Below are 13,619 nucleotides of genomic sequence, written 5' to 3'. Positions count from 1 at the left end.
GAGGCGCAACGTCGCGCGCGAGAGTTGCCCTGATAACCGTGAGGATGGAGCAGCTCGCCCAGTTCGTCTCCAAGAGCTTCGACAACGCGGCGGCCGCGGTGGCGGCTGCGACGAGCGTCGAGGCTGCCGTCGGCTGTAGAGCGGCCGCCGGCGGCAGGATTACGCTCAGTGTCGCGCATCTCATCGGTGATCACGTCGCGGACGATGCTGACCACCGTATGTGTTATCATCTTTTCTGATGCACCGTGATATTATATGTACTAAGTCTTTAGGTGTTGAGTTGATCGAAAACTAATCAAAATTGCGCGATCAAAATTGATCGATGCAGTGCGCGCATACTTTTCTATGGGATCTCAATAATAGATCTCAATATGAATCATGATGCTGAGCATCAAAAAATGTGCTGAGTCGAATGAAATTTGCTATGCGAATCAGGTCGATTCGTATGTGCTTGTGTTGCAGATTGTTAGTGATCAAGCAAGGTTTATATCGATTTGGAATTCATTAAGAAGAAATTTATAGTGAGAGTTATGTTAAATTGTATTCTGGTGTATTCCTTGAATTAACAGCAGTCTGCATGATTATTTGAACTATTCTATATAATTTGTGTTAATGTGGATTAAAGAAAAATTAATTGTGGATGTTGGAAGTACCAAATCGTTTACATCCATTTTTTAATATAGAATTTATTTTTGTTTTTATTAATTCAGACATTGTTATGATGACAGAAATTACATTTCAGAAGTCTGTGAATGCTTGTTGCTGCTAAAATTGTAATTTATTTACGAATCGACCTAATCGCCGTCTTTATCGTTCTTAATACTTCGCGATTAGGATGGTCCCGCGCGACAGATGAATACAAGAGAAACCTTGTTTAGATGAAGCGGCGCAAGAGACTACAACTAGCGTCATCGAGACGAGCGGAAGCGTTGAAGAACCGCCGTCGCCAGAAGGTCGATTGCAACCGGAGGATCTTTCCGTCACGGCCAAGATCAAGGACATCCGAGACACCGCGGAGAACTTGCCACCCCTGAAGACACCCGAGCTAAAGCTATCGGTTCGCAAACTGCTCGGATGCACCCCCTCGCCACCGCCTATATCGAGGGACCGATCACCCAGCCCGGAAAATTGCGTTGAATTAAAAAGTCAAAACTCTAGTGATGGCAAAACTCTCGTACTCTCCAACGACCAGGCCAAAGTGTCCTCGCAGGTTACAAGGTCGAGTGGACAAGGTCAAGAGGATTCCGTTAAAGGTGAGCATAATAGTGAAAGAATAATAATTCTATACTAAAATTTCTGTGCGTTGTATATATAAAATAATGGAAGTCTATTTTTCCAAAGACGACTAAAATTATTATGACTTGTCCTGATAATCTCGAATGGAATAAGGTAATTATTTATTGAAGTTCGTAATTAATACTTAATTAAATAATAATTAAATTATTAGAAATGAAAATTATTAATTAAATTAATAATTTTCATTTCTAATAATTTAGAAAGAGTAAATACATAAAAAAATTACTTGTAGAAATTAAATTAAAATGAGTTTTTTAAAAATTATAATTGAGATAAATAAATTATCAAAATTCGAGATAGTAAATTATTAAGAACTTTAATTCTTGAATAATTTTATTTTCTAATAGATTAAAAGCAAGTTTTGTCTTTGTGAATTATAAGTAACTTGCAATTTTTTTTTTCGCAAAATAACATTTGGAAGAATAATTGCATTAGTGAAACTAAAAATGCACAAGAAAAATCTATAGAATTATATGTTAATTTTAATTAACGATACCGTAATGTGTGTGAAACACGATTACATTTGCATAACAAAACATTCTATATCTACTATGGATATCTATTATAGATATGAAACAAAAATATTTTTATCTATCGTATTCAGAATTACTTAATTAAATCAAATTCAAATTCTAAAATCCATTCCCAGACTTTCGTCCCATTTTATGCCTGCCCTGACCCAACGTGCGAGCTAGGTTGTCACTTTTGATTTCGATTGATCGACATTTCTTAAGGCTGGCCCGTTTGCGATTGCCGTGCGAACGAGTGCGGGAAGGTCAGGAACCTCCTAGTGGCGGCATCGAAGTCGCAGCACCGGAGGGATTCGATCTTCGTTTATAATTCAGGTCGTCGTCCAATAAAGCTCACAAGTGATTGGGAATAGCTGACCGTTCGCAATGTAACGATCGACGACCCGATCGGTGATTTCGCTCACGAGCCGAGTCATCTTCGATAAAACTCTCGCTCTGCCGAGCATTGAAAGATGAAATTACATCGATTCCTCGCCGTTCTCCTTTAGACAAACGGAAAGTTCTTCTAACAAAAGTAAACCGCTTTCATAAGAATCGATTCGCGAGGATTATTCTCGGATCATATTATCATGTTCTGGCATTTGAAACTTCACTTACATTGATTATAAGTGATTTTTATGAGGAAAATTTTTCTTTAAAAAAAATTACAATACTTATTATTTCCTGCAAAAGGTTAAAAATTCCTGTTGTCCCTCGTGATTTGAAACTCCGGAATCAACTTCCTGATAATATATTTTTGACATTTCTTCTATTAAAATCTTTATAATTTATATTTCACAGTAGGGAAATATTCGATTTCCGTCTAATGTTCCGATGTCCGAGTATTCATTTTCCTCGCTTCTATGAATATTATATTCTATCTCAAACGTTTCCAAATGATTATTTTAAATACGAAATGCCACTACGGTCTGAATGTTAAGATGTTGAACTATTATAAATATTCATATGAATTAATTTCAGAAATGATAATTACATGCCGATATGGCTGTCGGACTTTCATCATCATCAATCTGAAATATTAATAATCCCCTCAAATTTCCTAAATTTAATCTTAAAAAACTGTAATGAATTATTACAGTTTTTAACTATTATAGTTACTATTATTATTATTATTACTATTATTATTATTGATATTTCAGATTGATGGCGTTGAAAGTTCGACAACCATCGGCACGCATCATCGGCAATTATCATTTCTGAAATTAATTCATTTATATGATTATATATAATAGTTCAACATCTTAACATTCAGATCGTAGTGGTACTTCGTATTTAAAGTAATGTATTTAACATAAATGATCTTATTTCCAATCTTATTGTTTCCAAATGAATTTATTAACTTCTATAAATTATTGGGTTATCCGGAAAGTTCATGCCGATGTTGAAGGAAAATTGAAACGCAGAAAATTTAAATTTTAGTATACATTTACTAAATTATATAAGTTAGTCGGCACGAACTTTCCGGACAATCCAATAATTTTGCAGTAATTGACCACGGGATAATTAATCCATATGCGAATAATGAGAAAGAGCGAGTGGAAACGAGCGAATGAAGAAGCGGAGAACGAAGGATCGAATCGACGGCGTTATAAAAAGCGTGCAGCGTTGAAGTAATGCGCCACGTACGCTTCTCTGCACGATAACTTGGCGAGCGGGCTGAACGCGGCGCCATGAATTTATGGTTTAATATGCGGCCCGCCGCGTTAGTTGTGTATACGCCCCTCAAACGGGGGGAACGACGAGAAGCGCGGTGGCTGGTGCTGCTGCTGCTGCACCAGCAGCTCGCCTATCTCTCGAGGGCCCATAACTTTTTCCGATTAAGCGCAAATCAAAAAGCAATCTACCCGGCCGGCAGCCATCGCAGCTGCAAAAGTAAAACCATAAATATTCGCCTCCGGCCGGGGGACATCCGGTGTACCGGAAAAGGCGTAAAGCAATAAATATTAATGCACCTTGCGGGCACTGATCGCCTCCATACGATCCTCTTACTCTATATTAATTAAATCATCATAGTTCATATACGTTCAATGTGCAAAGATTAAATTGAAGTCACTTTTAGTAATAATAGATATTTATTACAGTACTGTTCATGTACGTGCAAAGATTAAATTGAAGTCACTTTTAGTAACAATAGATATTTATCAGAGTATTATTAATTGAAGATGATCATTTAATAGCTTAAAAATTTGATAAATTTAGGTTGATGAAAATGGAGAAAATGCAACGAAATTTTCAATCTGGGTAAAACTCATTAGAATTCATATCTGTGCGTTTACTTCATTCACTGATGTCGATTCTGATACAAGTAGATAAAAAATATGAGGTTTCACAAAATTATAATAACTCTAATATTAAATAAATTGAACATTAAGTAAACTATGGAATTTGTCAGTTTGTATTCATTATCATTTTTTTCTAATACTAATGGAATTATTTCTAGTTAATGTGAAGGCTTCATGGATACTTTCTCAAGTCCTATAAATGATACCATCAGCCTTGCAGCTTTTCAAAAACGAGCACTTCCAGTGATACGATACTCCAAAGTACATTTCGCTTCTTCTGACGATTTAGCGTGGCGTGCACACCCATCGGTCTTCAGTCGCGCGTGTTTTTCCACGATTGCTGTAAGTGTTGGTGCTTGACCGCTGGTCAAAGGCCCGTGCACTCGTACGTATATTTATGGTACTTGGGGCGCGAGTTTCCTAAAGTATGATAGCGGAGGGTGTACAGCCGCTACTTTAGGAAAAATGAGAAAGAAAAAGAGCTCCCTTCATATTTACGTTCGAACTTCTCGCTGAACTAGCGATAAATCGCGATACAAAAATGATAAATTGTAGCTTTCGACAAATATTCATGCATTAAAATGATGAAAGTATCAAAATAAAGACACTTATTTGGAAAAACGATGCACGTGCTCTCAGCTGTGGTTACATATTTAAGTTTAATGAAGTCTAGATAAAACCGTTAAAAAGAAAAAATATCTTTTTTCTTTTTAGACAATGAAATGGTGTCCGTGATTATTCTGAGATTCGGAAAGAATTGTGCGACAAAGGGTTAAACGTCTAAGTAGTCTACTGTAGGAGGATACAACCGGCACTTTGCTTCATTAAGCAATAAGTGATTGCATGTCTTAAGCTCCCCTTGTGCTTCTTGCGTATTTATGGGATCGTGTGCCATATGTAGCGACTGTGTGGGATACGACGACGCTTTTATACGTCTAATGGCCGTGATATCTCGACTCGTTTTGGAGGGAGAAAAATAGTATAGCTAAGGTGGTCGGTCCGGGGGTAGCTCTTCGGGGGTGGCTTAACTGGATCAGGCCAAGAGGGCAGCGCTCTTAGTAATTGAATTAGTGACCCCTCGCGTCCAAGTGTGATTGCTTTGGGTTTTCCAGTAGCAGGGTTCGGTTATCTGCTCTCCCATTCGTTCCGCAGAATCCCTCTCGCCGTCTCGATCTCTAGTATCGAATAACGTTCAGCAACTACGATTTTGCACCTCGGATCGAGACATTTGGGATACACTCAGGTAGTTTTGCCAAAGGGATTTAGAGAAACGTGTTAGGACTTGGAAAATAATATGGAATCTCAGAATTTCAATTGTCTCGCGATCTTGACAATGATCAGTTTCAATCTTGCGCCTATCTCATTTTTTCTTTATTTAATTTTATTAGAAGGAAAAAGTTGTCTCTAAAATATTTTAACAAACTTATTTCATTCGCGTGAATGATATTTAGAGGAAAGGCTATTATGAGATACCGAGTTCATTTTGGATAAATGCTAGAAGTCTATAGGCAAAATTTAAGAAAATAATAGATTATTTTGAAGGGAATTTAATAAGCTTTAAGATAACATTATATAAAATTTAATTCAAATTCCATTTTTTTTTTAAATTAAAGAAACATAAAAAGTGAGCAAGTCAAAAAATTGTGCTTCTAATATGAGATGCCCCGAGAAATCGATAATAAAACACAAAGTATATCAGTATTGTAATTAAAAAACTTTATTTCATGTTTCTAAAATGCAAACAAACACAGCCAGCGTGCGTGAAAAATGAGTACGCGATAGATTATACTCGTTTTCAGATAGTTGGAATCAAATCATAGAAATAGGCACTCGACGTTCATTTCGATTATCCTTATTATTATTATTTTTATATATACAATAACATTTACTCTTTAGCAATAATTTTCACTATAACATAGGAGCATGGATTATTTCATATTAGCAATACTCTGGATATTTCATATTACAATTTCTACGCCTTGTGATTTTACGATTATCAAATCTAATTTCTGTAATTAAACAATTCAACATATCCCGTATTTTTCTATTAGTATGACCTTACTCTATCACTACATGAAGAATTTATTACCAAATATTTATTTAATTAAATAATAAACAAGATTTAAAGGCTCATCTCAATGAAACTTGAAGACATCCAAATTCTAAAATCTTTTTTACAATGACTAGGCATGATTCAATAATGAATCTTCTACTAAATAGTTTTCAATCCAAGAGTAATAAATTCATGATGGAACCAATAGATAACGTTTATTAGTTTAGCAGAAACACCACTATCTCATATTAGGCGTCTATCTAATAGAGGACTTTCCTCTAATATTTGATAGTAAACGCAAAAAGACTTGCGAGAATTGCATAATTTATTAAATTACAACAAATAGATAATAAACAAATTATAAGAGTAATTATTGTGACACACAATTCATTGTTCTCTTTTCAGAAAGTGCTTATGAAAAATGAGAAAGCTAACTAAATAAATAAACTAAGTAAATTCGACTAAAACTAAAAACTAAATAAACTAAGTAAATTCGAAACGATGCCGATTCTTCCCCCAATATCTACGATACATATGGAAATAAACAGGCATGATTCAATAATGAATTTTCTACTAAATAGTTTTCAATTCAAGAGCAATAAATTCATGGTGGAACTAATAGATAACGTTTATTAGTTTAGCAGAAACACCACCATCTTATATTAGGCGTCTATCTCATAATAGAGGACTTTCCTCTAATATTTAATAGTAAACGCAGAAAGACTTGCGAGAATTGCATAATTTATTAAATTACAACAAATAGATAATAAACAAAATTATAAGAGTAATTATTGTGACACACAATTCATTGTTCTCTTTTCAGAAAGTAAGTGCTTATGAAAAACGAGAAGGCTAACTGTAAATTCGAAACGATGCCGATTCTCGCCCCCTGGTATCTACGGTACATACGGGAATAAACGGCTGGCACGTTCGAGTTAATGACTGCGACAACGCGCGTATGTGTTGCGCCGTGGGTTATGCTAACAATGCGCGGACGAGGGGCGTCGAAAACCGCGCGAGTTATTTTGGCGAGCAGGAGGGAGGTGGTTTTAAACCACCGCTGTACATATGGATGCGGGCTGCACACCCTGCCTAGGGCTCAGATTGGATTACGCGGATATGCGCTAATTGATTAAAGCGCCGTACGCCGTACGCAATGCCGCATGGCGATCGCGCCGGCGTGCAAACGCACGTAGACTGCAGATAGCGGGTCTCGTTTTTTGCCTCCGTTTCCGGATAAATCGCACGGTCGTTCTATTACCCAGTGGAAAGCGACACCGCAGAATATTCCACGATAAAAACGCAATTTACTGGCTCCTCGACTCTCATTTGCGTTTCATACATTTTCCCTCATTAGCAAAAGAAATTCAAATATAGTAATTTATTATATTTGAATTTCTTTCGCTAATAATAAATTATTATATTTGAATTTCTTTCGCTAATGAGGGAAAAAAAGTTAGATTATTATTAATAATCTGAAAAAGATTATTAATAATCTGAATTCTTAACCTGTAGGTATGATTAATGTAATATTAAGCCAGAGAAAAAGTTTCTTCGTATTTTTAAACATTTTGTTGCAAAAATTTTTCATTTGTTGCGAAATTTTCGGTACAATTATATCACTCGCTACAAAATTGAGAAATTATAAGCTGAATCAAATTATTGTATCAAAATTTAATTTATTAATAATAAAAATAAAATTAACGGAACAAGAGAAGCAAGAAGTTTTAGCTTTAAGAATCTATTTTTTAAATTGCAGTATGATGAATTTTATTGGAGTTATAGGCAATCGAAGTCAGAATGCTCTTTTACTTAATTCGCGAATAACTCAGGAACAAAAAAATCATAGGAACATTAAAAAAAAAATGATTTTGTAGGGAAAGCTTCAAGCTTTCATGATAAGTTATTAAAAATCTTCGTAAATTTTTATTGGACATGTGAGAGATCCCCAAAGTAAAAAGAAAATTTTTCATCTTTTTCAGCTCGTAGTTTTTTAAATGTAAAAATTATCAAACTCACAGAAACTTAAAAAATATACCCAGTAACCTTCCGAAAATAGAGATTTCAAGCTTTAAAACTCTTTCTTTAAATTTAAATTTCGTTCATCTTTGATAAAGATATTATGTATATATTTTGAATTAAAAAATACAAAAAAACTTTTTTTCCAATCCAATATATAAATGATTAAAAACTACAGAATAGTAATCTTATTAAAAAATACGATTACTATTCTGAAAGGAATTTACAGATCATTTCTGCTTCTCTTGTTTTGTTAATTTTATTTTTATTATTAATAAATTAAATTTTGATACAATAATTTGGTTCAGCTTATAATTCTCAATTTTGTGAAAATCGTTAATATTATAAAAGTGTAAATGTCATGAAAAAAAAAAGAAAGAGATAATTATCTTGAAGGATGAACGAAAAGATGCTCCGAAGCGAAAAACTTTCTTGGCGCATCGTATAGAGCGGCCACAAGCATCGCCGCGAGTTAGAGAGACGCTCGGATAATTAACGGCTATACGATTTAATTAATGGTCGCTTAATGTAAAGTAACTACGGTACTACGGCTTTTCGAGGTGTTGCCGACGAGAAGGAGGCGCGGAAACTCGAAAGGGGCTCATGACGAGGAAGAGTGAGAGGGACAGAGGTGGATTAAGTGTCTCGCGTAAGAGCCCTTGACGAAGGGGATGTGATTTATATAATTTAGCAAAGTGGTGAGCTACGCAGTCTTATACCGGGTCGTTAGTCATCCCTACTCTCTCCACTAGACGAGGGAGGGTAAACTCGTACCATCTCACCTTAATCACCCTCCTCCCTCGCCTTTCTGCATCTGTCCGATGGAATCTTCCGCGTGAAGATGCGTCCTCGATGCGATCCCGCAATCTGTGCACAAGCTTAACATAGCGGTTATACACATCGATACACACTGAGTTATGCAGACTGGATTATACTTATTTTTACAGTTCCTCGATATGTTGAGAGGGTATAACTGTTGAGGGTTTTCCCACTCAAGCGAGATATACTTGTCTAATGTCATCTAATTAGAGATGTCGGTATCTCGATTTGAATAAGATTCTCATAAGGTGGCGAAATATATGTTGATGGCACTCAGACTGGAAGAAATGGCCCGTGAACGATTCACGAAGATCAATTCAATAGCATCGGTCTGGCTTGGTCGTTCTGGTTCGCGGCTCGCATTTGTCCCTGTGAATTAATCATCGCGCGACGAAAACTTCCCTGTTACTCGCTGCACATCTTCGGTGATGACTCACAGCATTCAAGTTTCTGTTTTGTCGAAAGCATTCTTTAAGGAGGTTTTCGCGTTTGATGAAATATAAAACAAGTCTATAATATACATGTAATACAAAAGTTAATAATATCAATAATATCTAGAAAAAATTTCATTGACGATTTCCGTATTATTTTGAAGATATTTAATTCTAAATTTATCGAATTTTACATTAAGTTCAAGATGTAATCTTATCCTGTAGTTATTCTCTTTTAAATTGAGACACTTGCGTATAAGACAGTAATTTAAAAATCGTTATAATTATAAAGTAAACACTTAAGTGTTTGTTCTCGTAAAGTTTCATTTAAACTGACCATACAGTTTACAAGAAATTTATATCCTTCAATGAAAAAAGCTAAGAATATATGTCAAATGAACGATGCGTATACATCAAATGAGCATCTTACAACTTTTATTTTGTCATTTTGAAAATATTTAGCAACATATAAAATTAACAATAATTATGTATAATGGCATAAGACATTACTAGTAATCTTTTTGTTCCATGATTTTTATTATTTTACATATTATTATGAATAAACTGCCTATTGATTAAGAATTAGAGCGAAGACCTCCTTAACAGTGACAGAAAACTCATCTTTTCACCGCGTTATAATAATTTATTATATATACTTATTATAATAGAACAAATATATATTCGAGAAACATATAGTTATCTTTTAATGTATTTGCCTAACGCTTTTTTATTTGCTCGAGCAATAATTAATTTGTAGGATCCAGCTGTCGGAGCAACGGAAGCGGCAATGGCAAGCAGAGGAGATCACGGACGAACTTCACCATTGAGCAATTGGCTGAGCTTGAGAGGCTTTTCGATGAGACGCATTATCCGGACGCGTTTATGAGGGAGGAGCTGAGCCAGCGGCTCGGTCTCAGTGAAGCGCGAGTACAAGTCTGGTTCCAAAATCGACGTGCTAAGTGTCGTAAACACGAGAGCCAGTTACACAAAGGTAATATGCTGTCGCAAACGGAACTCTACAGTGGATATAACACGCTTAATTCTTCCTAGATATATAATGTGCTTATTTTTTTCTTTGCCTTTAAGTTAGAAATAATAATAGACTTTTTTATTTGTAAAAGTCTAGATCAGAAATATTTTATCATTAAAAGTGTGAAGTATATATAATAAAAACTTGTATTACATTAATTAAAAGTAGTCTATTTTTTTGTAAAATTTATATATCAACAGCCAAGATTGTTAAAAGTTATTTTCTCGTTATTATATCATTATTTTTTATAATGAACAATTTGACGTTGCAATTTTTCACAGTAACGCTAACTAACAACTACGGTTGTATTAAAGAAAAGTCATTTTGAAAAGTAACTTGTTATCATTATTACGCGTTTGAATTACTCACTGAAAAAACTAAAATAATGAGTAATAAATAAATGAAACAGTACCTTTCAAATTTTGTTATTTGTTAGAAATTTAATTACAATTACTCATTAGGAAAGATAATTACGTAAAAAAAAAATAATGAAAAAGATAACTTCGTTAGTTTTACATAATTTATATAACCCAATGTCAATAGCAATACTACATCAATAGCAATAGTAAATCTCTTAACGCCATAAACCACAACGCAAGATGTTCGTAACGAAAATTTTTATATTTTAATCATTCAATTGGAAAAATAAATGTTTCGATCTTAAATTAGGTCATCTTCAGTATTAAAAAAAATTACTAATTCGGAATTATGCATATAATACAATATCGCAGAATAACATAGTTTTAAAATACCGAGTTATAAATTGTAAGACAAATTTTTCGAAATGATAATGTACAATACATAACAAGTTATCTTTGCTGAGTTAAATCTTCAAAGAGAAGATCAGATATTATATCGTATATATAATCTTGTTAAATTGTCTATTATTAAAATTCAGTCAGATTAGTTATTGTCTATTGTTAGTCCTCTTTGATTATTCACATATAATTTCCAGATTCTAATGAAATGAATATAGTAAAATTAATGATTCAGAGAACAATTAAGAAAACACCATAATATCTTACCTATGTGCAATAATTTTTATGAGTGATCCTATCATGTGATGAACTTGTGTTAACAAAAAGAATATCAGAGACTGTATGTTAAACTCAGATCATGACAGTACAATTTATAAACAATTTTCGTCGAAAAACTGAAGGAAAGGGTAATCCTGGAATTAAGTAGGGGAAGCTATATTATTCTAGTGACAGTATTCTAGGATTAATATTCGACTGGTAGTTCTAATTACATTTTTTTACAGGCGTCGCCGGGAGTATGGTGCTGGCACCGCGCAGCCCACCGACGACGTTGGAGCCGTGTCGAGTTGCACCTTACCTGCCAGCCCTCAGGTTACATCCGCCGCCGATGCAGGGAACTACAAATGTCACAGTAGGATCAGCTTTTGATCCAGCGGTGCTGCACTACGCGGCAGCCGGGGGCCTTTTCTGTCTGCCACCACCACCGCCACCGCCACCTCCGGCACCGTCGGCTGGTCATCCTCCTCATCCGTTGAGCCTGGCAGCGTCGTTGGCCGCTGCGGCGGCTCGCTCGAAGAACAGTAGCATCGCAGACCTTAGGCTGAAAGCGAGACGGCACCAGGAGGCCTTAGGGCTCGATAGGCCTGCGTAAGGTTCGCGGTGTGGTACGTCTTGGACGAAGAGGGACTCGACGGGGATGAAGAAGTGCGAGTTGACGGTAAGTATATTCAGGTTCGAAGAAGATCTGTATTTTCATCGAAATGTAACTTAGAGCAATGCGATAGAAAGATTGATAGTAGACCGACATGATCTTGGTGATTTCAATTTTCGATACCATAGGAAAGGTACATTATATCTTATGACAAAGTATTCAATCATTATCGTTAAAATTCTATAAAATTTAGACCTATATTTTTTCTAAATGAAAACTTTAATTCAAATTTAAGAAATTTTAATTTTTTTTTTTTTACATTATTTTGAGAGTAAAAACATTACAGTTATTTGTACACGATTAAAATTACAGGTTGCACGTGTCGTTGTTTTGTGCAGAAACTTGCTTGCGTATAGAATATAAAAGCGAAACACGTGCATCTCTTCATCCGCGACGTGCCGAAGAGTCTGAGAAGTACAAAGGACACTCAATGTGTATAAAGTAAATTGCGGAAGGACGACGGGAAACGTGTAATATATATAATGTATACAGAATCGGGAGTCTCGCTTGTATCTCGATTAGCGTATTCTGTGTCGAAGAACTGTGATGTAAAACGTGAAGTTTAATCAGCAACGATTAAGAAGGCGACACATTGTAAAGTTTCGTCACCAATTCTTGAACCAGTTTTCATCTCAAGTTAGCGGGCATTCGTTCGGAGCGGAAGTCATCGTAGCTTTGTGTATGCTCATGCATGTGAAGACATGTTTAAACGGAACGTTTGTCGAAATGTTATATTTGTGAACGTAGGAATTCAAAAAATGTCAAGGTATGTTCAGTTCTTTGATAACATTATATAAAAAAAAATCGTAGAATATTTTCTAAAATACATTTTGTTATCAAATACGAATGTTATCGATAAGGAAATTCAAGAAAACAAGACGTGTCGAGATTACTCATCAGCAGAATAAAAAGATTTTTACGTCATCTCTAAGAATAGATTTATTATACGTTGCAAAAGCAATTTCTGAGGATAATCTACGATGAAATTCAGAAAGTGCCAAGATTACTGACCATCCATGTAAAAGGAACTGTACGTCGTTTTCCAAGAGTAGATTTCGGTCACAACATTTCTTACCAGCGATATTACTTCGCAAGGGAATACGGGAAACTCCAGGACGCGCCAGGATCGCTGACCAACCGCGGGTGGGAATTATAGATCGCCGCGTCCTGGCAGCGGCTTGTAAGACATAACTTTCGTAGATGATTCACGGGCGGGTGGACGGACGCCGGACGATTTCTCGCGTTCGTCGCCAGCGAGCGAACGGGGGACGGCGGACAGCATCGCCGTCGGGGCGCTAATGCAATAACGCGCGGCTACGCGGATAAATCAAGCCGGGCGAACCGCTCGAACGGTAGCTGTGCCGTGCCAGTGCCGCGCCGCGTAATCGCGTTACCCCGGTCGTCCCCGGGGCGCCGTTATAGTCCCGGAACCCCTTGCCTTCGGAAAGGAGGATGAGGTGCTCCGAAAGT

The 13,619-nt window shown here is 35.9% G+C and overlaps 1 protein-coding gene across 1 annotated transcript; it reads left to right on the top strand.

Annotated features, from left to right (window-relative positions):
- Positions 1-44: 44 nt before the first annotated feature.
- On the top strand, positions 45-12,872 carry LOC108686383 (short stature homeobox protein 2-like). Its single transcript, XM_018191663.1, has 5 exons — positions 45-216; positions 879-1,253; positions 10,188-10,421; positions 11,722-12,155; positions 12,462-12,872. Exons 1-4 carry the CDS (start codon positions 45-47, stop codon positions 12,087-12,089), a joined length of 1,149 nt encoding a protein of 382 aa, XP_018047152.1. The 3' UTR covers positions 12,090-12,155; positions 12,462-12,872.
- The last annotated feature ends 747 nt before the right edge of the window (positions 12,873-13,619 follow it).

The sequence above is a fragment of the Atta colombica genome, unplaced genomic scaffold (assembly GCF_001594045.1).
Source record: "Atta colombica isolate Treedump-2 unplaced genomic scaffold, Acol1.0 scaffold179, whole genome shotgun sequence".
NCBI classification, from domain to species: Eukaryota; Metazoa; Arthropoda; class Insecta; order Hymenoptera; family Formicidae; genus Atta; species Atta colombica.
This window is presented reverse-complemented; position numbering and strand designations above follow the sequence as displayed.

Coding starts and splice junctions, on each gene's coding strand:
- LOC108686383 (XM_018191663.1), top strand. CDS start 45: ATGGAGCAGCTCGCCCAGTTCGTCTCCAAGAGCTTCGACAACGCGGCG. Junction 217..878: donor CGCGGACGATGCTGACCACC/GTATGTGTTATC, acceptor AACCTTGTTTAG/ATGAAGCGGCGCAAGAGACT. Junction 1,254..10,187: donor TCAAGAGGATTCCGTTAAAG/GTGAGCATAATA, acceptor ATTAATTTGTAG/GATCCAGCTGTCGGAGCAAC.